The sequence below is a fragment of the Euwallacea fornicatus genome, chromosome 6 (genome assembly GCF_040115645.1).
Source record: "Euwallacea fornicatus isolate EFF26 chromosome 6, ASM4011564v1, whole genome shotgun sequence".
NCBI classification, from domain to species: Eukaryota; Metazoa; Arthropoda; class Insecta; order Coleoptera; family Curculionidae; genus Euwallacea; species Euwallacea fornicatus.
In genome coordinates, this window is record NC_089546.1 from 3,134,040 (window position 1) to 3,159,857 (window position 25,818).

The window sequence follows — 25,818 nt, forward strand, 5'->3', positions numbered from 1 at the left end:
TTTTTTTGCGTCGTTTTATTGTACTGTTTGTATCCCTGATTGGCTGCCCCACGAGTAGGACAGACAATAACCGAGTATCGTTTTATGGGGTAATAATATGACACACTAAAAACTAACCGTAAAGCGTACGTGCAATAAGGACATTTATCGGCCGGACTGCTACAATATCTCATTTTTAGAGGGCAATTAGAAACATGACCCCTAATTGCAGAAAATTATAGCGACAATTTTCAGTTTTAGTGTTTTCATTGATAGGACCGAGGTCTGACCAATAGAATTCAGTAGGGGACCATTGAAAGGTAAAAGAGATGTAACTAATTACTTCCCGTCTTACAAGTGCCAATGTGGGTACTTCTCAGGTGGAAACAACCGGACATAAACCTGAATTTGCGTGAAACACCCGGAAGTATGTTGGAAATCGGCTGATCCATATTAACGGATTCATATACAGTCAGTCATAAAAGTACATACACCCTGTAAATTGTAAATAAGTAATGAATGTATTTTCTTTTATTAATTATGTAATAATACATAAATATAATAAACATTATTTGTTTACATTTAAGTTTAAATAAAAAAATACAAATCAAGGATTTCTAGCCCATAAAAGTCTACACAAACTTTTAGATGCGATTTATCTATTGGTTTGTACTTAATATTTGTTTATAATTAATACTTGATGATCCTCCATTTGCGTCAAGCCTACTTGAAGACGTCTTGACATTGATAGAACTAAATTTTCTGTAACGTCTGAGGGTGTTTCTGCCCACCAAAGTTTGCAAAGTGCTTTTTAATGTTTCTTTGTTAGTTATTTTTAATCTTCTAATCTTTCTAATTCGTCGTGTAAGTGTTCTATAGAGTTCAAATCAGGCGGCTGAGGAAGCGTGTGAAATCGTTTAGGTACATTATACTGGGTGTAACATAAGTAGGGGTATTCCTTTTAACACGACATAGACCTAAAAAAACTAAGCAATATTTTTATAAAACATTTTTTCGAAATATCAAAAAAAAGAAATATGCGCAGATGACTTTTAATACGTTTTTGTATAAAATCTTAATCCATTCCTGCATAAAATAGTGATTCAATGTAAAGGAAATAAAATGTCCCACAAAAACTTATCAGCTTTTGCAAAAACGCAAAAAACATTTAATGTTTACTGTTTTTATGCAATTTACCGGCGCCGTTTAAAAATCAGTCGTGAAGTTTAGCTTCAGGTGTTATTTTGATAAACAATCACTATTGATACTATTAGGTACGCAACTAAGTTTCCGGATTTATTTGATCAATGAAAAATGGAAAATTTCAAGAGAAATATTTCAAATAGTTCATTTAAAGTATCATCCCTCTCTACCTACACATTTTTGCCACCTTTCTGATAACACATGAATGTTGCGACGATAAAACCACACGTCTTTGGACTGAAACCATTCATCCAACCAATTTTATACTTCTTCGAAATTGGCCAAGTATAGATCTGCTGTACTTGGCCAATTTCGATGAAAATGTGTCTTCGAACGGGACGAGTGTGATCGGAAGGGGCCAGGTCTGGTGAACGTGGCGAGTGCGGCAGCAAATCCCATTTCAGCATTTTGATAGTGTCTTGGACGATGGAAGTGTGATAGCATGGAGTGTAAATTTACTCGTTAGTGTCTCGTGTTCCATTCTGGCCGCTTTTCGAGCAATGCATGGTTCAGATTGACAAGTTTTTGTCGGTAGCGATGTCCATTGACAGTTCCGCCTCCATTTGACCAGCTCACAGTACACAATTCCTTTCTGGTCCTACCAAACGCAGAACATTGTCTTCTTTCCGAAGCGGCTCTTTGACTCTCCACCTATCTCTCAGTCAACTCATGCGGCATCCATTTTTCTTCCTTTGGAATTTTTTCCATAGCATGTAAACGTCTGAAAATACCTTGGCGAGTTACGTTTCATGCCTCTCCAATTTGATCTTATGTGTGTGTATCATCCTCATCCAATAACGCTTGCAGATTAGCATCTTCATTTATTTTTGGTCTTCCTTCTTCTGTCCTCAGTGTTAAACCGCCACTTCTAAAGCTTTTAAACCAATGTTCACAGGTGGTTTTCCATGGTGCATGTTCGGCGTAGATCTCCTTAAGCAAATGACGTGCTTCAGCTGCAGTTTTTTTTCGAGTTAAAGCAGAAAAGCAAAACTTCCCGCAAATGCTGTTTATTCGGCACGAAACTCGACGTTTTCGTTCTTAAAAAAGATATATTTGCGTTGTGATGTGTGTAGGTATTACAACCGGTTATTCTTAAGAACTGCTCAAGCTATAAACAAAACACGGTTTCCGCCATGTATGTCAATTACACGTGTCGTTAGCGCCATCCATTTGTGAAACCCGAAAACTTAGTTGCGCACCGAGTATCATAGCTGAGGGGCCACTAACTGAATAATAATTTATTATATTATTTATATAAAAACGATTAAAAAAAGAAGTGTATTTTAAGATTCGTTTTGAAAGGAAATAGAACTTAATTTTTTCCTTCATTTGTAAGATTTTTTTTCTTTTTAATTGTGGATATTAGCAGTGTTTTTGAAAAAAGAACTTGTAAGTGTTTGGAAATGAACGGTCGACATTTTGAAAATCTGTTATAATTATTTTGTTATTGTCTTATGTTATAGTTGATATGCAATTTAGAACTTTGAACTAAAACACATCAAATGGTGCAAAGGACATTATTTAGTGCATTCTGTAAAAACGCGAAGACTTAGCTGTGAACGTCCTAGTACCATTCGATAGGTAACTAAAAATTACATATTCTGGTAAGTTAGAAAATATGACATTGCATTTAAACTAATGAAGTTGTAGCCACTTAAAGTTCTTACTTGATTAGTTTTCATTTTTTGCACACCCTGTATAAGATAGCAAGGTTATCATGATTGGGATACAAAATATAATCTATTGTTACACTATTCTGCAAATTACACTTACATAACTTGAATACTTCTTAAGTGTTTAAAACATGAAAATTATGTGAAATTTTGAAAAAAATTCAATTATTTAAAAAACCTTAAATGTTAGGTATTGTAAATCTTATTAAAGCAGACACTTATTTTGATCGAAGAATTCAAAAATGTAATAATATACAAGAGGCTCCCTTAAAAAAAACACAACTTTCATACTTTTAGGGTTTTTGGGACACCCTGTATAATATGAAAATGGTTTTAAAAAGTAGTCATAATAGATCCTCATATAGTCCAAAGGTAAAACTTTTTGAAAGTCTCGTATTTTGACCACAACATTCCGTACCGTATAGCGTGAATAACCCTGTAGAAGAAATATATCATAATATTTCTAAAATTTTGTTCCCTATTTTATTTTTAAGCATACGAAAAATTATTAGTTAATAATGATTTCAATACAGATGCATCATTTTCACTTTGAGCCACTGTGTGTGTGTGTGTGTGCGAAGTGATATCTTGAGGATCTTCTGGATCCGCAATTAATATTTTTGGAATCGTATTTACTGCCGCCATCTCAGACTTCCAATCTTGCCGGCCCCGGGTCTTTATTTTCGTCACTTTGCGTGTTTGTGAAAACAAATCCATATGCGCAAAGAATTTTGAGTTGTGAACTTCCAGTCAACACAATCTCAAATTTTTTGGCATATTGAATTTTAAAATTGTAGATTAGTAATGAATTTGCGAGTTGCGGGACAATTTATGATTTTCTTTTCCGACCGTCCTGTAAACGGCTCTTCTTGATCATAAATCAATTACTTCACTCTTCTAAAACTATATTACACAGTGCAACACTATTAATTCATATTGACAAGCTCTCATTTAGTTGTCGATCGGGCAAGAGTCGAAAAGTCCCTTCTTCCTCATAATATTAAATTCCTTCTCGATGTCGTAAGTCCTAAAAATCAGCACATGTAAGTTGGTAATCAAACATTTGAATAAGTAAATTTTACTTGTAAAAATCGGCATATCTTTGCTTTCTTCCATCGTTGTGTACATATTTCACGTACGCGGCAACCACAGTAATGCTAATTCCCACTAGAATAAGGTTCTTCTTGATCGTATTGTGTAAAAGGTGTCTCAATTGGGGTTTTGGCAGTTTAGCTATTTCAGTAGTCATGCTGTAAACAAAATAAAAATAGATTAATTGATGTTTGCAGGAAAGTGTTGTTTACTTAGTCAAATAAAATATACACTGTCGTTAAAGGAAAAATTAGGTGAGAGTGGAATGAGCCCTGAACGTTTTCATTATTTATTGGTTGATTTATATTCGAAGCTGCCCAGGAAATAATTAGTTTCATTGCTGTTAAAGGACGGAGGTCATAAATATTTTCAATTTGTCATATACATATGTAGATTGGGTGATAATTTGAAATCTTGAAAGTTTGAAATAATAGAGAAAATATGGCGATTCCAACCCTCCCGTTATATTTTCAAACTATAACGTGGTTATATTGGAAAAGTGAGACCTAATCGGCGCTTCAATGGGGAGGCATTCTGATTTAATCTATGTTTTATTTATTGGTTCATAATTCTGGTAATATTATACTTTTTATCTGGTTTTATTTTGTATCTAGAAAGCTGTACACTAAAAAGCTTATAGCGTTGTTTGGTGGCTCAAATAAGCCACTCAAAATGGCATTTAATCTCAAAGCACCAATAATTTGACAATTTGGATCCCCGAGCATTTGAAATGTAAAAACGAAACTTATTTAATGTTATCCATTTTGTGTATTTTTTTGGTATAAGTAGAAATCAGAGGAATAAAATCAATACTCCCACCCAAACCAAAACTCGAAGTATACGTGATTTTTCTCGCGTGTTCATAGTCAATGTATGCAGACGCTCGATACCGTCAACAGGCTGTAATGAAAATATTGCGTTAATGTAAATACAAAATTCGTACTACAGAGTATTTCAGCTTCAACTCGCACTACTTTAATAGCGTATTAAACGTCCAAAAATAATATCAACCTGCTATAGAAATCAACGTTCAATAAGGCTTCCTTTAGTAAATACAGGGAGTTCAAATTTAATTTAAAGTAACGAAATATCGGATATGTGGACGAGTATAAAAGACGCATATGTTTTATTAGAAATAATATTTCATAGCTTTTTCAGTGGCGCATTTATGTAACTCCATGTTAAATAATATATTTTTTAGGAAAAATGGTATGTTTGTGGCTTTTCTGAAAACAAAAAAATTATTCTTGAATGCCTTGTCTAATTCTGGAGAAATAGTCCCTCTTGAAACTTTTTTGTCCGAGCTTCCGTTTCCTAGTAAAAAAAATTTAATAATTTCAATGCAGGTTTAGTTTGCTTACATGTTAATGTTAATTTGATACCTAAATAAATTGATACATATTTTAAAATAACTTTTGGAGTGAAAATGTTAAAAACTTATCTTTACTATGGCATGAAATATGCCTCATGCCTGAGGTTTCATGTGAATTTAGGCTTACTCTAGTTTAAATTTACGCTGCAATTTTACAAAATTTAAATTATTTCAAAATCCTTAAAGTTTAGGGTAGGTAAATGTTAATGAAATTTACATTTATTTCTCCCAAGAAATTTAAAGCAATACTGAAGTATTGGGTGTTCCGTTTAAAAAAATACAACTTTTATATATATTTTTTTTATTTATGACATCCCGTAAAAGAAATAATTTTATAATGCACCTCTGTTTGATTTCTATACACCACAAAAAAAAATCAAATTTGTAAATATTTTAGCCCCAATATTCCGTGTAGCGTGACGGGAATGACCCTGTATATCAAACCTTTGATATTTTCTTGTGAAACCCCAATAAATGAAATGAAATTGTACCCTTATTTCCTCCTAAGTATTGCGGGTTCGATATATAAGTAATAGATAACGTGATAAGAAAAGCTTGTAGCTCCAGCTTCACCTTGATGGCTTGATAACAATTTCTAATCATTGACAGTTAAATTATGTCGTACCAGCCTTAGCAGTAATAGGAGATTGTGTAATAGGTACCTATATATGTAATCATTTCTAGGTACCGATCTACCTACCCTACCTTATAGGAACTTTTATCCCCGCTACTTAAAAAATTCCTTGCACCTCACTAAATAACAATATTTAGAGGAAAACGGCGATCACCGTAAGACAAAAACCGATTTGCTAATTACTTACGTTTAGCAGTTTTCCGGTTGTGGTATGATTAATCAGATGGATGATAAATTTATTCTCTGAAATAGTGCTCACAACTTTTCACGTAAAAACGCGCGGTTTCGAATGCGCTCTTTCCTTTGCTCGTAAGGCTAAAGCTCCTATCGAGTGCGCAGACTTACAGGGTGTGTTGGTAAATTATCAATCCTAATATTTATATATAATCTGTTCAGACAGCAGGAGTTTTTTTATTCGCATGAACATCGCACCTTAAAGGTACATGTTACATACTAATCTGTAGCAAAAATTGTGATTAATTAGTATTAGAATGTGAGTCCAGGAAAGTGTCTAAACATTACATAGATATTTATAGAAGGGTATTTACGGGCGCCTTTAATGAAACTCTGTTTATTCAATTTTCTCGTCATTATTTAATTTGGAACATTTGTTTCCTACAAATCAATAAAACCAGCGTTATACAAATGCAAGTAAACATCAACTTATCGAGGGTTGATTTCTCGTCGTCGCATTCACATTAATGCAACAGGAAAACTAAAATATGAAATGTGAGTAAAAGCGATTATTCATGTCGGTAGTTGACGCGCTAAACCAAACACCCGGTATATAAATACGCCAGATTAGATTATCAACGCTAGATAAATTTAAATTGAACCAGTACTAAAAACCTATAACTATTTTATCAGCAAATATTAGCTTTTCATACGGACATATTAACGGTTCTGTAGACATATTTACATTGTCGATTTTGTGTCGATTGGATAGGAAAATACAGGCTTCTCTGACGTATGGTCAATTCTTAGAATAGGTAACCCTCAGATCAATTAAAGAAAAAAGTTTCGATAGAAACTTTCTAATTATTTAAATTTTGAAAAAGCTTACTTTAGTGCAAAATTTTATTAGATTTTTTTCAACTAACTAGGTGACATGGGACGCGTTATACAGGGTGTTCCCTAACTATGCGTAGAAAATATAAAGGCTTAATCTTGTTTGTAAATTTGTAGTAGGCACAGTTTATAGTTCAGATATCAGTTGAGTATTTTGAAAAATGCGACTCGTCCACATACGACTGTGCAAAGATTTAAATCTGTGCCCCTTCAAATAACGAAAATATGAGGGTATCTTCATCTTAAATGCAACACTCTGTATAAATATTATTTTTTATTGCCGTTTAAAGTGGCATTACAAGTTGTAGAACTCAACCTTGTATTATAAGTGATGATGGTCATTTTCAACAGTTCTTATAATAATAAATTACGTTACTTTGTTTTCGTCATTTTAAAATAAATAAACCTGGCACTGATCAATTATTAATAAAGCGTTCTTGCAATTTTCTTCCGTTCTATTTGGAACAAAGAACATAAAAATTGATCTTAACTAACGGCAAACACAGCGTCGCACATATTGCGTTTTAAATAGAATAATAAAGATATTTCAAGCGTACGCCACTGTCCCATGGAAAAAATTTAAGTACGTGTAAATATAAGGTTTTTTTACTACACATTCGCATGCTAAAATTCAAAAATCCAATTTGAATCATATTGGAAATATTGAAGGAAAACGTTTTTTTTTAGTATATTTTAACACCCTGTATTTTTAAAACGAAGCATTTGCGGATATTTGTTTATTGAACATTTTCCATTTAAAAGGCCTTCAGAATTACGCCCTTAAATTTTCTACAGTTAGTCAGAAGTTAGGAATGTATTGCTCTGTATTTGTCAAAGAAATGTAGCTAATAAGAATCCAGGACACATTGCATTAAACACAAGCAGTAACTTTTAGCACGAGGAACAAAGTATACAGGGTAACCATTTCTAGATGTCAACCATAGGGATTTGGATAAGTATAGAAGATACGAGGTCGATTAAATCAGAGGAAAGTTGTAGAATTTAGAGATCAAGAATACGCCGTTTTAAAACTTAAAAAATTGCAAATTGAGAGAAATATCAAATGTCCCGTTTTTGCAAAGACTACCTTAAAAATAACAAATCAAGAAAATCATAAGAAGTGCTCAGGTTCACCCTTAATTTTTAACTACAACACTCTGCGCCTTCTTAAATTTCACATTGAGTTTAAACCGTCTCTTATGCTTGTGTTGGTCCTTTGTTGTAATAATCTTTCTTCTAACTCATTAATATCGATGAATTTGAATTTATAAACGAGACCTTTCATACCTCTCCATGAATAATAATCTAATGGAGAAAGGTGTGGTGAACGTGCCGTCCAAAGTATATCTCCATTGTTTATAATCACTATACCGGGAAATATGTGTAATGAATACTTGGAGATTCTGGATTGATTGAAAAATTTGCACCACAGTCGGTCAAAACCTCAATTAACGTTATCTAAAGCAAAAACAAAAACATCTTGGAGAGAAACTACGAGATACGGGAAATGGAGAAACAAAGTTTATCCGTTAAGAGATGCAAGTTAGTATTCTAGGGGTTTTTGGTAAAATATTCCAGAGGGAAAATAATTGAGACGAAGGACATAATAAGGGAAGTTAGAATTGAGACCTAAACTTCATGCTCGTAAGAGGAGCGTTCCTCTTGAACGTCGTCTAACCGAAACTAATAATGAAACTAAATAAAATTAAGAAACCTGTTATTTATTGGTTACAAAACTAAACATACATTTCCTTTATAAAATTTAAAATTCAAACATTCTTGCATTGTAATAAGACTCGCCCGCCGAATGGACAGTAGATTTACATAAAAACTACATACTAATATATCTAAAATAAGTGTAACATTTTTGTTAAAGCCCACATGACAAATTTCTGTTAGCAAAATTATTAGCGCATATTTCGTAGATACGTTATTGCCGACTTAAGCTTCTGCCATGAAACATACCTAACGCTCATGTCTTGATGACAATTCGTCGTTAATTAAAAATTAGCGCGCATGTCTCTCCCTAAAGATGGCAGTAGATTAAATCGCTGTATACATTTGCGAACTGAAATTGCAACAAAAAAAAATTTCAAGTCAGGCGGGCTTCGAATATACATATTTATTATTGTACAAAAATCCAGACCTAAGTTAGTTCGCGTTCTGTGAGTACTTTGACTTTAACTTGCCAGTAATATTTCGTTTACAAAGAACACGGACATTAAAAAGTAGTACTGTGTTCAATGCATTTTTTCAATATATGAACATCAGTTTTCAAAGGTTACTGGCCATCTAGAACAAAGTTCATCTGGATCATAATGTCGTCAAATCAACTGTTAAGTTTTAGATTACGGAAAACTACTCCATTGTTTTATAGTTAAGGAATCACCTAAAATCTCGGAAACTGTTACAAGTAATATCTTTTCTTGCGATCAGGTTGCCTTTTACTTAAAAATATTATTTAGAAATAAATAAATTCATGACATGCGAGTTGCACCGAACAACATTACTACCTTTCCATGGAGTATTGAGTTTTTCTTGTGTCCATTTTTCTATAAATTCAATTAAATATGGGATTGAATCCGGTGTGAATCTTAAGGTCTTTTTGGAATCGTGCAATTGAAACTAGACCCGATTATAATTTCATCATGATTCAAAATCATTTCAATACCGCATGAAAATGTAATCATTATTATGAAGTTGGGGTGCTTTAAAATATTAGGAACTTTGAAACTGTAAGTAGAAAACATGATGATATATATCGATACCTTCTGACTTATGAAATAAAAATAACGAATAAACTTTTTAGATTGTAAAACTTAAAATTTACTTGCGAATTTTTGTGCTTAGAAGGAAAAATCAACCGTAGCTTAATGTATACAATATTCGAGATTCGAAAACCAGGAATAGATGAAGTGATGAATGCGGCTACTACCAATAAAGCCGATAAGTAATGGCAAATTTATAAGGTTGTTTGTCTCGTAACACTGCTAGTAAGACAGATAAGTTGCAATTCGACATAAATCTAAACACTTTACAGTGACATAGCTCCGCACATTAAAATACAATTCACTCATTGAAATCCAATTTCAATATGAATAAGAATCGGTAAGCCGAAGTCGGACCGAATCAATAAGAAATGCGTAAACATCATTTACACACGCCCTGTTGAAATTGTGAGATATTTAATCAATTTTTAGCGTAAGTATAGAATCGTAATTTACGCCGTTAAGCTTTTCAAACTATCGAGAAAGTCTTCAGGGTTACGAGATTTCTGAAGACTGAAAAAGCGGTAGAAGGACTCGTATACCAACGAGCAAAACAATTATATGGTTCCATAAATGGAGGCTAACACCAAATCCCTCCAAAAATCAAACTCTAATCTCAAATCACCAAATGAAAGCATAATCACACAATTAAATCAAAAAAATTACGTGAACTAGTTGGAAGTAACAATCGAAAAAAAAATTGAAATTAAGTAAACACGTTTGAAATGTGAAAATAGAAATTATTAAAGAGACAAAACACTAAACAATACATAACAACGATAGCACAGATTGTACAAAGACTGATTCCAAAGACATGGCATTTTGACAATTCACTACTACAATCCATCCAGAAAAAAAAACTCATGTTTCGCTGGAGGAAATATCAAAGAATATGAAATAATATATTAATATAAATAATCAATTATTGAACATACCTTCACCAGCTTGGTATGTTGAACGTTAAATTCATAATTAACCGATCGACTGCTTCTTCACTTCATTCTATTTTTCCTTAAGCACATTATCTCCACAATTCTATTGCGACCTACTAAGACATAACACATATGCTTATCCTTTAAATAAATAACTAATAAAGAATACCCTTTCTTTAAAGAAATACCACTTGTATGCATAAAAGGAATTCTAGACTTAGACTAGACACAAAGTCTAAGACTAAAAAAATTAATTAATTCGAGTTATAAAATGCTTTTTGCTGTTCTAAACACGCAGTGTGTAAGCAATAAAGTATACCATAAAAAAAATTAAATGTAAACATGATTAGAGGATTATTGTCTTTCTTTTTTTCATAATCGAGCTCATTTCATGTTTGAAACAGAAAATAACGGTTTAATTATTATTGAAGAATTAAGTATCAGTTCGTCATTTCTACCCATCTAAGTGTTAACAACGGTTTTTTCGTTAAATTGTTTAATTAACCTAGAAGACATTTTTAATAATCTTAAGGTTCTAGATTTTCAGTTAATAACAACGAATCGCCCTGTTTAAAACCGACACAATGGGATTTAACGCCCGTTTCAACTCTTCCTGGTCCATTACAAACCTCTATTTTAACTTATTATGAAAAATGGGAGTTATTGAGTTCGGAAAATAACAAACTTTAACTCTTGAGTTGCTTTACTACACGCCAAAGCAGCTGAAAATGATTAATACTTAGTTGTACGTTGACAAACCGCTTCCAAGTATGCTGATTCCGCGGAAATCGATTCTATTCGGATTCATGGAATAAATTTTTTAAATCGTGCTCATAAAGGGCTATTAACGTCATTATCCCAACACCAATTAACAAGCCGCTCAAATGTAAGAAATACTGAATGAGATTTTCCTCGTCTTCGTGTGCTGAACTCAGTTCCGGTATCATATCCACTAAAGCGATGTAAATAAATGTGCCCGCTGCAGCTGCGAATACCCACTGGTTTGCCGATTCAGTATTACCTGAAACAAGAATTTTTATGGTTCTAATTGTATTTTCGGTTTTTCTATGGTTGAATTACTGCAGTGTGTCAATTTCAAAACTTTGGATGGCAACTCAAACTCTAAACTTTTTAAATTGCAACATCTATCACGTGATACCGTATTTTAAAACTTTCTAAATTATACTTCGGTAATTCAATGCTGTAAATCTTGCAAAATGACTGGCTTGATTTTTTAACAGACTGATCTGATGCAACCACAAAAGAAAATTCGAGGGGTGTCAAATCTGGTGATCGCGGCGACCACTCTGTTACTTCCCCGTAAACAATCCGTCTTCTTGAATAATGTTGATGTAGCCACTGTCTTGTTTGTAGGGCATAGTGCGATGAAGAACCGTTCAACTAAAGATGCAAAAGATTTTCATTTAATTGCAGGTAATTATGGATTTACCGTTCGATCGATACACTATTTTCGTAAATTCTTTTCAACGTAATATTTGTGTGAGAACGATATTCGTCAATACCAATATTCCAACTAGCAATAATAAGTTAATTTGTAATAAAAAAAAATACATAATCACATAGCGACTAAGATAGAAGAAAAAACGCAAACTTACTGTAGCAAAATATGTTCAACAGTTTTTATGAATATAAGTTAAACATTACTTTTATATTAAAAATGCTGTTACTGCTCAAAAATTGATTTTTTTTGGGAACTAGGTTTTTTATTTACAGTTTACAAAGACCATTAAAATGAAGTATCACATGATAGGTTTTGTAATTTAAAATTTTAGAGTTAGGCTATCTATCCCTCTTGGGGATACACGTAGAAACTTACACCACTATTAGACTGGTTTCATCTCCATTTTGCCCAGACGGTTTTTGAATGTTCTAAAAAAATTTCATCCTTAGAATTACGAGTAATCTAAAGTTTTAAAATTGACGCACTGTGTATGTAATGCATAGGAGTTAATTTGAAAAGTTTTGACAGAGATTCAATTAGCAGTTTGCGACATAATCAACAAGGAAAATGTTTAGCTTGGTGGGAAGCTTCTATTAAACATTAAATGAAAACGATGGACATATTACAGGCCGAAAAGAATTTCGCCTTTGACCAACAAAAGGCTCTCTGTTTCGTATTAGGTCTCAAATTTTATCTATTGCCCTTTTAAGTTTATATTTCGCAACTCCTTCAGTTTTTGAGATAATTAATTGAACTTTTGTAATTACTAAGGCTTCGAACCTTTCCAAATGAATTTTACACATTATTTGTTTTTTTTTTTTACTAAACACACAAATACAAAAATATTTTTGCAACAGCAGAAAAACACATTTAATTAAAACGATAAATTTTTAACAACAACGAAAAAACTCTTTACCTAAGTATAAACCAACAAAATTCCCCAAAATGCATAACCCACTCGAAAGCAAGTTGTAGAATAAGGCCTGTTTTATACTCATGCCCGCCTTCAATAACATCGCGAAATCTCCTAATTCGTGAGGCAGCTCGTGGCAGAAAACGGCAACGGTTGTCGAGAATCCTCCAGCGATACCGCTGGCGAAAGCGACACCGATCGCCATTCCGTCGGTGAAATTGTGCAATCCGTCGCCCATGATGACCATCCAGGCAACCGAAGAATAATTCTGAAGAAAATTTTTCAGTAAAAAAAAACTGACTTTAAAACATTTTGACGATCAGATAATTTTAATTTCTTGTTTGATCAATATTAACCTTGTTAATGGTTAATATTAGTGCATAACTTGATCTGAACATAATTTAATTTTTGTTTACCTGAGGAGCAGAATGCACATGCCCATGTTTATGGGAATGTCCATGGTGATCCGTCGCATGTTCCCGGACGATAACTCTAATATCTTCATGATCACGTGTAAGCATTTTCTCTTCAATGCAGGGGGTTGAAATGGTGTCTCCATCCGGTTGGTGAGTGTCTAGCTTCTCAAACGGTAGTGAACGAGAGTGTTTTAATTGTAGGTCAGTTTTTGAATCTGTAATATTAACAATGATAATAGACTTTGGATTTTCGTGATTCCATTTCGTTGTAAAACGTACTGCTATTCTAATTTAGTGTTTCTTTGTACGAGAGCGTTGTGTTTCGGTATGCGATATCTAATATACAGGGTGTCCCAGATCAAAATATTTTAACCATGGCTTCTACTAATGAAATTAACAAACACGTATTTTTCCTTTTTGTCCAAAAGTCTGTCGTTTAAGTTCTAGGGCTCTTTGAATATGAGGCCCCATATAGTATTTTTTGTTTATTTTTTTAGTATTATTTTTTTTTAACCAAAAACTATTTGTGAGCACAAGATCGAACAAGAACCAATTTTCTATCCACAAACAAGTTTTTTTAATTGTTTACGTAAAATTTACCTGAGTTTATATCGTACTTTTTACGAAATTTATATTCGTCTTTCTTGAAAATTAACCGGTAAATTTTGAATCGCGTTACATCATGGTATGTAGTTTTGAAAGATCTTTAATTTAAGATATCACACGGGCCCTCGTCTCATGTGAAATTTTTGAGAGGGTTGTTGTGACACGTAGAAGAATGAAGTACGCAGGTGAAATCTTATATAAAAATTTGTTACCCTCAAAAACTGTTTTGACGTATTTTGGAAAATTTCCAGAAAAGTCTTTATATTTCAAGATTAAGAGGAAGTGAAATTTCCGTTGGATGACCCTGTATAATAAATATGGACAAAATTACAGCACTAAGAGGTTGTAAAAATCAACGCGTCCGCTCTAATACGTAATCCTACTAAAAATGTGAAAGTTAAAAAGACATTTACGTAACTTTTTAAAGCGGATGTGGTAAGGATTTTTTCCAAATAAAAATTTAATAAGAAAATGTCTCTACGATGAAAAACAAGAACGCAAAGGTGCATCTACAGCCATTTCGGAAAGCAACCTCTACCATCCGAGACAGTGTTGACGTTTTTTTGCCAAAAGTATTATAATAAGCCAATTCCCTTTGACGTTCCTATTCTCCTTTTGAATTGTGTATATTCTCTCGACTAAGTTCAGATAATGGAATACTGTAGCTACAAATCGTAGTGATTTATCAGTAGGATAATGTCCACTCCTTTGTTTAAATATTAGAACACCATAACTATGACTTGCACTGCTTATAACGCATTTGCCAGTCGCTAGATTTAGCTGAATGCGTCAGTTTTTATCAAAATCAGCGAATTTCAAATATTTCACGATGAATGGAAAACGTTCCTCAAACACGTTTGCAGATAGAGCAACAGTCGATCAGCAGAAAAATTGTCCACGTTTTCACAGTTGAAAACAAATAAAAATCAGTATATTTTTGCCGAAAATACTCAATAAGTTGACGCATTGGTTAAAAGAGTAGTTATTTTTTTATAGCAGTTTGGTTATTTAATGGCAATTTCACGATGCATACATACTTCGATCGGGAAGAATATCTTTGTAGCAGAAGGGAGAGTCATTATATTTGTCCATACACTGAGTCGAATTCCGTCTCTCACCTTCGTCATTGTAAATTTGTACATGAGTGTGCTGCAAAAAAGAGGAAGCATCAGAAATGAGGAGTAAAATAACGGCGACGATATTTTTCAATTTTTGGCAGAGAAATTATTCACAGTCTCCACATTTCTAAAACCACCATTGAATGGGGCAAATATACACTATTTATTAATTGCATACACCTTTGTCCTACTTTTAAATTAGACGTGTTGCAACAACCAGCAATTTCGTTCATTGAGAGTTGATTTCGAATTTGGAGGTGAAATTCGTGAACTTTAAAATGCTGCCCAGCAGAATTCTATCCTGTCAGCATCCGGAGAATCACCTATACGGTACTAGTCAAATGTATGATATTCACCTAATAATCGTCCATAAGAATATGCCTAGAGATTTTCTCCATGAACCATTTTATCAAGCTTAATATGTATTTCCTTTTCACCAAGTGTAGCAAAATAACCATCTAAATTAACAAAAATAATACACTTACTGTATCAGTCTTATGTTTCTGTTTATTTTTCCTCCATTTCCCAGCAACGAAAATCAGTCTTTCCATAACAAAGAAAAAGGTCAGGCCCATCATGGCCACCAAACCTTTCCACGTGTTTTCTATATGGGGATCGTGGTCTTCCGTCGGGCTGTGACTTTCACTCATGGCATGAGGAAGAAGGTGAAGCAAGGCGTCACCGGCTAGAGTACCTTTGTAAAAACAATTCTTTTACAGAAACTGGTGTAACATAGACAACAACAAAAGATTAAAAATCGGTATTTAAACACTTACATATCAACAAGGACTTACCTACAGCTAAAGCTACCAAAAACTGGATCAAGGGTTTGTAAAACCTTTTCTGCATCAACGGGATAATGACCAAGGCTCCTACTCCGCAAACGCTGATAAGTAGCACAGCCAGACTGGAATACATCCATATTTTCGCATCCACACCCGAAAACTGTGATGCCGACACCTCAAATTCGCCTTTTTCTTTTATTGAGCAAGTTTCAGAGAGAAGACTGTAGACCAGAAGAGGACAGATTTCGGAGAAAGTGCTGTGATTTAGTGGTTGACTTTCGGTAGATTGTTGTAGGGCTATGATTGTCTCCTTGTTAAAGCACTGAAAGGAAACATTTCTTAATTGCTTGACAACATTCTACAGCTCTTCATTGCTCAACAAGGTACAGAGAAAGAAAAATTTTAACAAAACCTTGCATTTAGAGAAAAAATCAACGTTTTTGCCGATATTTCCAGAAAATCTTAATTTTTGATCTCACACAAATTACATGAGTTTGGCGCCGAATTCTTTTCTTATCAAATTGCTCTCTGAGAAAAAGCAGATCAGTTGGCAATCTACAGGGTGTCTCAAATGTCATGGGGCAACATTGCTATTTTCTTTCTAAACGGCAGAAACTAGGAACTCTATTAAATTAGAGAAAATATGCCAAACTAGGGGCTTAATTAACATTCGAAAACAGTGTTGCTAACTTTTCCCTCTTGTTCAAGATACCGAGAAAAATCTTAAAATTTTAATTTTTATAATAAATCGTACACTAAAGATTTAAAAAAAATCATAAGAAAGTTTTACACTTTTTTGGACTCTTGATGGGTTGGATGGTTGGGGATTGAGGACGGCGCGATTTTCTAAATTTGACCTGGTTTTCAAGATAATGTCCACAAGTCTGTTTTATATGGGCCTAGATGAATTTTGATTTATGTCAAAAATGCTCATTAAGTGCTGTTTAACGATGTATGACGTGTTAACATTTTTCAACCTTTTAGTAGAAAAGAAACCGTCTTGAGAGTTATTTTATAAATGTTAACGGAAAAGAAATAATGGGGATTATTTTGAACATTGATATTTTAAGAATTTTTTATTACTTTAAGAATTAAAATTTTTTATTTACTCGTAAATGTTCATATTTGTGCCAAAATTCTGTTGACATTTATAAAAAAAAAAAACTTTGATGATGGTCTTTTTTAAACCAAAACGCTGGAAAATGTCATCATGTGGTACATCTTTGAAAAGAGTTTAATGGACACTTTCACAATATGCCAAAATTTATCTAAGCCCAAGTTAAACAAACAAAAAAAAATCAGGTTAGTTCATTATTTCATTATTTGGTAAACTAGGCCAGATATCGAATTTAGAAAATGGCGAATGTCAAGACCCCCACAAATTATAAATCTCTTGTATGAAAAATTTCTTTAAAAAAACCCTTATTTCGATTTATTATGAAAATCAAATTTTGGCATTTTCAGATTTTCCCCAATACCTCGGAAAATTAGAAAAAATTGGCATCAGTGTTTTATAATATTAACTAAGCCCCGACTTTGATACATTCTCTCTAATTTAACCGGTCTCGTCGTTCTCACCATGTAGGACATAGCAATGGTATTTCATGGTATTTGGCTCATCCTGTATAGTCTCCCAAACAGTGCGAATTAAATTTTATCGACGATTAATACTGCGGTGTAGTGTCGCCGGCACTGTTGCTTGCAAAACCTTTCATCTGTATTGATGAGTTTTCTCATATTCATTATGAGGTTTTTATTCAGCTCAGCAATTGCTTATGAACAGAGCACCTCCTATTGTAAACGAAACAACGGGCTATTGTTAAAGTGAAATCATTATTACAGTCATGCAATTGGAGGTATTACAAGAATGTATGTACTGCATATTTTTAAAGTGAAATCTCTCAAATTATCAGATGATTAATCACTATATTTGTACCAATTTAATTAAGTTCTTTAATTACTGAATGTAACTTTTGTCAATATGGTAAATGGATATTTCTGCGGATTCGTGTCTAAATTACTAGGACGTTTCAAAATATTAATTACATAAAAAAGAACACGAGTGTATGACGAGGTTATCAAGAAATCCAACTATAAGCATCAATATTAATAACTTCTTATGCCGTAAAATCTAACAAGAGTAGTTTAATGTTGATTTAACGCATTATTTATGTATTATTTGTAACGAAAAGACAATGTTATCATTATCCAGGAATCTTCTACTAGAAACCAGATATTTGCCGAATGAGCTAAAAATAAACTATTATCTATAATATCTCAACACTCCAAATGGAGCCAAATAGATAATACGTATGTTCAAAAATTGCGTAACTGTGAAAAAATCTAATGTCGTCAGATCGCAATTAAGCTATACGAAATTTCGATCAACTGAAGTCTTTGGAGAGCAGAAATTCGATAAATATTGCCTAAATCGACACAAACACTCGAGGAACAGCAGTCTTCTCCATTCTGCTGTGGCAGAGGTTACAACCATCAATAAACACTTACGGTATCATTTTGATCCACCTCCCTGGCCTCCTTCCGAACGTCCACATGCAAGAAATCCTCGTCTCCGTGCATTTTCAATCTTTCCGACAAAATCTGCATTAAATCCAGCTTTTTCAGGAGCTTGCCAAGTCCGTCTGCAGTCATTTTTTCTCCGTCTCCAAATTTCAAAAATATCCGTCGCAAAAAGTCGGATTCTCCGGGGAAAAAGTTGTCACCCTCATTTTCTCTCATTGATTTCGTTACCCAATTCCGTTTGTAGTGGTGGTGTTGTTGCGCGCTTTGGTTGGCATCGGGAGGGCTGTCTGGTCGGTGGTTTGAATGTCGCTTTTCCCTGGGAATTTTCGTTAAGTAAATAAATTTGCCCCTTTCGGCCGATTTCTCTGTTGGAACATTTCCAGATCTAGATCATAAGTTTGGTTTGCAACAATGTTTAGTCTAATTTATGAATATGTATCATGAGCATAAAGACCAGTTTGGTCGATGGGTTTTTACGAGGAAATGGAGACTCTTTAGGTACAGCGTGTAACATTTAACCTAGAATGTAGAAATATCTTGAATATTAGGTATCGTCTGAAGAAACGTGTAGTATCAAACTTTAACCACTCTGAGGGGAAAACGTATTGGTGCTAAGATTGATTGAAGTGGGAGTTAACTTTTTAATTTCAAATGGCAACCGCCATTTTTTACAGATTCGGATAATGCGGCTAAAGATAAGAAAAATAAAAAAAAGAGAAGAAAAAAAAGAAAAACAAAAAAGAAGGAAAAAATAATAAAGAAACAAAAGAAGAAAAAAAAAGAAAAGAAACAAAAAAGAAGGAAAAAGAATAATAAAGAAACAAAAGAAGAAAAAAAAGAAAAGAAACAAAAAAGAAGGAAAAAGAATAATAAAGAAACAAAAGAAGAAAAAAAGAAAAGAAACAAAAAAGAAGGAAAAAGAATAATAAAGAAACAAAAGAAGAAAAAAAAAGAAAAGAAACAAAAGAGAAGGAAAAAAATAATAAAGAAACAAAAGAAGAAAAAAAAGAAAAGAAACAAAAAAGAAGGAAAAAAATAATAAAGAAACAAAAGAAGAAAAAAGAAGAAAAGAAACAAAAGAGAAGGAAAAAAATAATAAAGAAACAAAAGAAGAAAAAAAAGAAAAGAAACAAAAAACAAGGAAAAAGAGTAATAAAGAAACAAAAGAAGAAAAAAAAAGAAAAGAAACAAAAGAGAAGGAAAAAGAATAAAGAAACAAAAGAAGAAAAAAAACATATATATGTATATGTCGGAGATTTATTAGTTCTTAAGTTTTTAATGTAAAATTTGAGTTAGCAATAAGGCTGAAGATCAGGTTGACAGGTTTATCGTGGAGATAAAGCACTGTCGAACGAGGTCACTATTACCGACCCAATTAAGGGCCATGTGTGAAGTTTCGGTCCGTGGGAAAACCAGGACGAACAGGTACCATTCCCTTGAGTCGAGAGGACCACGGGGAATGCGAACTGTGAAGAAGGCAGTAATTGAAAAGAAGGGAAAGGTTGCGGTCGAGTAGTGGTGAATTCGTTAGCCTTGCCTTACTATCAATTTACTTAATAAAACATCAAAATTATCAATGATGGAGAATATTCCTAATGTTACCCCGACATATATATACATAGATATGTAGGTGTTATTAACAGTTGATAATAATTTAAGGGAAGTACTTTTATCTAACCAATGAAGAATTATTTGAATTTTTTAAATTTAGTCCCTTAATACTTTAACAAAATACCTATGTAAATACATAGCTCCGAATCAGAAAGAAAAAATTCGTGCATAAAAACATAGTTTTTGTCGATGTTTGGTATCAAAATACTCAACTATGCAATTTTAGAAGTACGACGCGACATTGCCAATTTCCAGAAAAATAACATAATATTCGATCTGTTTTCCCGAAAAATGGTTGAATTTAGGACACCTGTTGTAAGGAACTTTTTTGTTTCAAATTATGTTCACTATAGTTAATTAAACTTATGAAAGTTATTTTCTTAACACCTTAAAACACCTTCGTGCTTGAAAAATGTTATCTATTTTTTAAGGCTAAGATTTGTTTTGGAATTATTCCAATATTCGAACAAAATGCACTTGAAAATTCTAATAAATATATTGAAACTTAATTTATTCTAATAGTCACATTAGTCTAATATAATATTTGAGTCGTCGGTTTTCCAAAAATTTTATAGTCCCTAATTTTTCTCGCTGAAATCACAAATTTAAAATTATTAGTATTGGGTTAATTGACGAGTTCTTGCCCCTCTCAATAACTGAGAACATTAGAAATGGTCCAAAAATTTCCAAAGTTTATAGAAGCCTCCAGAAATTTCTGTCACTTCAATAATGCATCCAACGCCCCTTGGTTCTTTGTGCAATTTCCAAATTTTGAGAAGTTATTAATGAAAAAATGCCTTAATTTGCTAGGATCTAGAAACCTCCATAAATTTCTATATGATGATAAATATACCTCGGAAGTCTATAAATTATCTTGGATAAGCTCCAATTTTAGGTATATTACTGATTAGTTATATGAACATCGTGTCTAAATTTCCTTTACTAATGTCTGCTGACATTTGCAGCAAATTTTTTTGTGGACCTACGAAGGTTACACATCCACAAATCGTACCAAAATATCAGTCCTTCAATTTCTTTAGAATTTTCTAGGTTTAGAGAAATTAATGATTCGAGACAGTTCTTAGAGCTTTCGACAACCAGATCAATGATATAAAAATTCATGAAAAATCTTCAGAAATCTTAAAACATTTCTGTATCATCCAAAAGATATATCTGAACCCTTAATTCAGAAAGAGAAGTTGCTAAATTGTGAGAAATTATGCTGGTCAATTCTAGGGATGTCTGCTACACGTTAGATATCTTTGATTTGTACCACAACTATTGGAATATATATTTTCTAATAACACACGTTTAAAAGAAGAAGTACTGCTTTAATTGCTTTTATATATTTTTTCAATGTATGTAAAGGATTATCATTAAAAAAACTAAAGTAAATATTAAATTACCAAAGACATGTCTTGGAAAAAATGTATCTGATACCAATTGTTGGGAAGATTCCTTGGATCACAAAGGTAAATAGACGAGGGGCTAGGCAATATACCATCCAGAAGTGGCACATACGATGGACAAGACCGGCGGACAAGGGGCAGCGGACCAACGAACTGACCTAGATCTATGAGCATCGTGTAAACTTAAGCGCTTAGCGGACACGATAGCTTCAAGAACTACATCTACAAAATAAGGAAAACGGGTTTAGATTGAGAAAACAGCGAAGTTGTCGATGCTACAGAACACTGCATTTGCTAATGCCCGTTATTCGATAAATAGCGAAAACCGCTAAACGAATACCTGGACCACTTAACTGCAACATCCCCTATCAACGTGATATTGAAAGACAAAACGAAATGGGACCACTGTAACGATGCCATTTCTGTGATGGTCGAAGACCACGAGCGGATGGAGCATGCCACTGAAGGGAGACAATAACGTCGACCCTAAATGCAACTGCGTGCCGAATTCCCAAGACCCTAGACTATGACATTTTACCTTCCGGGTCATTGCAGGCTGCACCAAAAGGAAACCTGAGGTTTTTAGTGGGTAGATGCTCCGGTGAATCCCATACTATCGAGTCAAGAGAAGATCACACTGCATGTCTTTAGAAGAGTTGTTAGCGAGGAGTTTGATGCGAAATATTAAAATGTCTTAGCCAACGTCCTACGTTTATGGTTTATTACCTATTGCGACATTTTCCTCCATGACCACACGTTGTTTCGGTCAATAGATTGGAAAATAAAATAGGAATTTATAAATGAATCGTCTTAAAGCTGGAATATTAAAGTAGGCCCAAATCCGATGAATTGCTTTAATTCTCATGTCCAGGTTGTTTTGTTCGAACGTTATGGGACGCTACATGACCACATGCAATTTAATATTAATATATCTTAATTACTACTACCATTCCGTGAACGGAAATTTATGCACCCATTTCATTTACCTGCAGCATTTCCCGTTAACATTAATAATGAGGCAGATTGATGGCGATTTAATATTAAGAAAGCGGCAAAACCCATACCATAGTTAACATCTACAACGGAGCGGAATAGAACTTTGCGATGAAGTAACACCCAAGTTAGTCAAGGTAGAAATTATAGAGAAAAAATTACAACAAAACAAAATGAATAGAATTAATGAGGTGAAATAGTGAATAATGTCTGATGTTGATCCAGAAAAATTTTTAGATTATGTACAGGGTGTCTACGCGAAAAGGCCCCCGTTTAACTTTTTAATATATTGAAATAGTTTTTTTTTTTCAACAAAAAGTGCTTGAAAGTTCTTGAAGTTTTTCAAGATAGTCAGCAGTTTCATACAGAGTGTTAAAGAAACGTGTGCCAACCCAATATTGCATTTTTTTTTAACAATTAAACATAACTTTTTTGACATATTTAAATTCTGCGTTTTATTACTAATTCAACGATATACAGGGTGTTTCCTAAGTACGGTACATAACTTCAGGAGCGTATTCTTCAGCTAAAACAAAGGTAATTTTGTTTGTTTTTTAGATATAAACTATATCTCAAAAATGCTTCGTTGCGGAAATACAGGGTGTGAAAATTTCATTGTCTGAAATTTAATGTCTCACGCATAGACACATAAACGGTGTTGGTGACTAATAAAATGTCAACAATTTCGCTGCCAAACTGGCATGTACACAACAAAAAATTCATATCTAAAGCTAACTGGGATATACATATTTGTAGAATATCGCCATTGAATTATATTGCAAGGGAGTGAATCCCTTTAAACTATATTAAAAAAATATAGGATTTAAGGTATGACATGTAAGTATATATCGTTGAATTCGTCATAAAACGCAGAATTTAAATATGTGAAAAAAACTATGCCTATTCGTTCAGAAAAAAGCAGTATTGGTTTGGCACACGTTTATTAAACAGCCTGTATGAAACTGCTGACTATCTTGAAAAATTACATGAACTTTCACGCACTTTTTGTTAATTTTTTTTTTATTTCAATATCTTAAAAAGTTGGAAGGGGAGTAGGATTTTTGTGTGGACACCCTGACGTTTATTATGAATACATGACATAAAAAGAGAGAGATCTTATCCTCTAGTCCTTTAAACGTGATATTATGATTTTTTTATAGGGAAACTATTATGTACTTTTAATCGCCTAACGTGTTTTCCACCAATTCGACCAATCGACCAATACTCCCTTTTCGGTTATATCTCAAAAAAAGATTGAGTGCTACTTATTTCTTTGAAACAGCATATCCATCTATCACTATATGGCGTTCTATGATTCATATAGTGGCGAGTTCATTATACTAAAAATTAACCAATTTATCCGGATTGAAGGTAATTTTTCCTCAGCTAAGATGAAGCGTGAAAATGTTCGAAAAACAAATTAGCGAGCAGAAATTTGGCTCGTAATCAAATCCATTTGGAGGAAACTGTTTTATATGCTATTTTTTCAGACAGATATTGAGGAGCAACTTTAGTATAATCGACTTATACCAGAAGTAACTTCGAAATTTATATAACATATTAAAGGAAACTTAAAGTCGAAGAATCCATATCTTTGATCAGAAAATTCATGCTTCTTTAACAATTTATGACATTCCAGGTTAAATCCGTAAATAAACATAGACCAACAAGTGCCCTCCCAATTTTTATGTAAAAATAATTCTATTATGATTTTGAAAAAACGGATGAATTGAAATAAAACTTTAGTGCTACAATCTTTATATGAACCACTAAATATGGGCATGTTAATGGTTAGCTTGACTTAACTTTATTAAGAAAACAAACTGGTATAAAGGTTCTCAATCCAAGCCTATAACAAACGTTTTTATCACTAATTGAAGTAAATTTTACAGTTGTGTGGTTTCATATTAGACATAATTGATATCTTAATAACAAAAATGTATAAAGTATTCATACTTATGATGTTATACTCGTAAATAGTCAGACAGATTAAAGATGAGATTAATAAACGTATATGAAAAAGGTCGAATTTTAAAGGTCGATTTTTCATAGAAAATTTTTCGTCGATTTTATATCGAGATGTTGCATCCTGTTATTTTATCCAAATCATTCTGTAATTAACACATCTTCATACATTTTAAATCTCCACGAATAACGTCAAATCATCAGCGAACCACAGTTGATAACAAAGATGAACGTTCCTAATGAACATGTTAGACAATGGTGCTGGTAAATGAGAATTTTGGTTAGCTCAGGGAGCGTAATCGTAGAATTTCCTGCGATTCAATACCGGGTATTTTCACGATTTATTTTCTAACTTAGGCTGCTAATGAACCAAGATATGAAAGTAGCTTTTGTACAAAAATTGTAGATTACATAGAACGGGCCAATACTTAAGTCCCATTAACGAGGTTCTTGTCTATTATTGGAGATCAATCTTTAAAATCAACCGTGAAAATTAATCTCATCCAGGTCATGGTTACCGAAAGAGGGTGATAATGTTCATAAATCAACAGAAAAGGAGTGCTGAATATCTTTTAATAAACTGTGTTGCTTAAGGAATAAAATATTCTTTCCGATAAGAGCTAACTTATTCTCTTAACTCTTGGTATATAACACATTGTATCTCTAAGGCAACACATATGTACGTATATGACCACTTTGCGATCACCGCGGTTAAATAAAAACGATATAATACAGAGCGTTTCATATATAGTGACACAAACGATTGTATCCGAAACCAAATTTTAAATAAAAAAAGATTCAAATAAACATTACTTGTCATGAAAAAGGACGTCCAACCCACAGAAGCAAATTTTTATTCGTTTATATATCATTTCAAGGCCATTTAAGGATATCAAGGTCAGTTTTCTTTTTTTAAATGAAACGCCCTTTTTTTGAGTAAATTTGCAAAGAACTTAAAAAAGTAAGCATTTTTTGCTGGAAAGGGTTTTTTCTAAAACTTCTCGTTTTCCAGATAACAACAAAAATTGAAGCGGCACTTTTGAAATGATACACGATTTAAATTACGAAAAAGACATTAATGGAAAATAAAAATTCGCAGATTTTTAAAATAAACTCAACATCATAATAAAATATATTTTTAAACATTTATTAGCCGAAAAAATGCTCAAAATGTTGACGGTCCGCATTGAGACATTTTCCAACTCTCATAGTAAACGGTCCTGAAACATTGCCAAGCATTTCTTCAGTAATTGGTTCACAAGCTGTTCTGGTGCAATTTTTCCAATCATTTGGAGT

General features: G+C 33.1%; 2 protein-coding genes across 5 annotated transcripts in view; both read right to left on the reverse strand.

The window, feature by feature from the left end:
• Nucleotides 1-3,743: 3,743 nt before the first annotated feature.
• On the reverse strand, nt 3,744-6,295 carry LOC136339804 (cytochrome c oxidase subunit 6C-like). Of its 2 annotated transcripts, none has more exons than XM_066283304.1 (3): nt 6,141-6,295; nt 3,938-4,105; nt 3,744-3,882 (listed from the first exon to the last, which is right to left on the reverse strand). In XM_066283304.1, exons 2-3 carry the CDS (start codon nt 4,102-4,104, stop codon nt 3,807-3,809), a joined length of 243 nt encoding a protein of 80 aa, XP_066139401.1. In that variant the 5' UTR covers nt 4,105; nt 6,141-6,295; the 3' UTR covers nt 3,744-3,806. The 2 variants fall into 2 exon arrangements, with proteins under 2 accessions (XP_066139401.1, XP_066139400.1); XM_066283303.1 differs by having other exon boundaries at nt 6,025-6,283.
• Nucleotides 6,296-8,725: 2,430 nt separating this feature from the next.
• The window catches only part of LOC136339785 (zinc transporter foi-like), a 29,823-nt gene continuing 12,730 nt past the window's right edge, over nt 8,726-25,818 (reverse strand). For all 3 annotated transcript variants that reach the window (XM_066283269.1, XM_066283270.1, XM_066283271.1), the window contains exons 3-9: nt 18,530-18,860; nt 16,031-16,343; nt 15,722-15,930; nt 15,156-15,267; nt 13,513-13,727; nt 13,100-13,364; nt 8,726-11,742 (exon numbers count right to left, since the gene is read on the reverse strand). In XM_066283269.1, the coding sequence (XP_066139366.1) occupies nt 11,516-11,742; nt 13,100-13,364; nt 13,513-13,727; nt 15,156-15,267; nt 15,722-15,930; nt 16,031-16,343; nt 18,530-18,860 (1,672 nt within the window). In that variant the 3' untranslated portion in view covers nt 8,726-11,515. The remainder of the gene's footprint in view (nt 11,743-13,099; nt 13,365-13,512; nt 13,728-15,155; nt 15,268-15,721; nt 15,931-16,030; nt 16,344-18,529; nt 18,861-25,818) is intronic.

Excerpts from the sequence above, each read along its gene's own strand:
- LOC136339804 (XM_066283304.1), bottom strand. The coding sequence starts at position 4,104 with ATGACTACTGAAATAGCTAAACTGCCAAAACCCCAATTGAGACACCTT. Across the intron at positions 3,883-3,937 it reads AGATATGCCGATTTTTACAA|GACTTACGACATCGAGAAGG; the intron begins GTAAAATTTACT and ends GCTGATTTTTAG.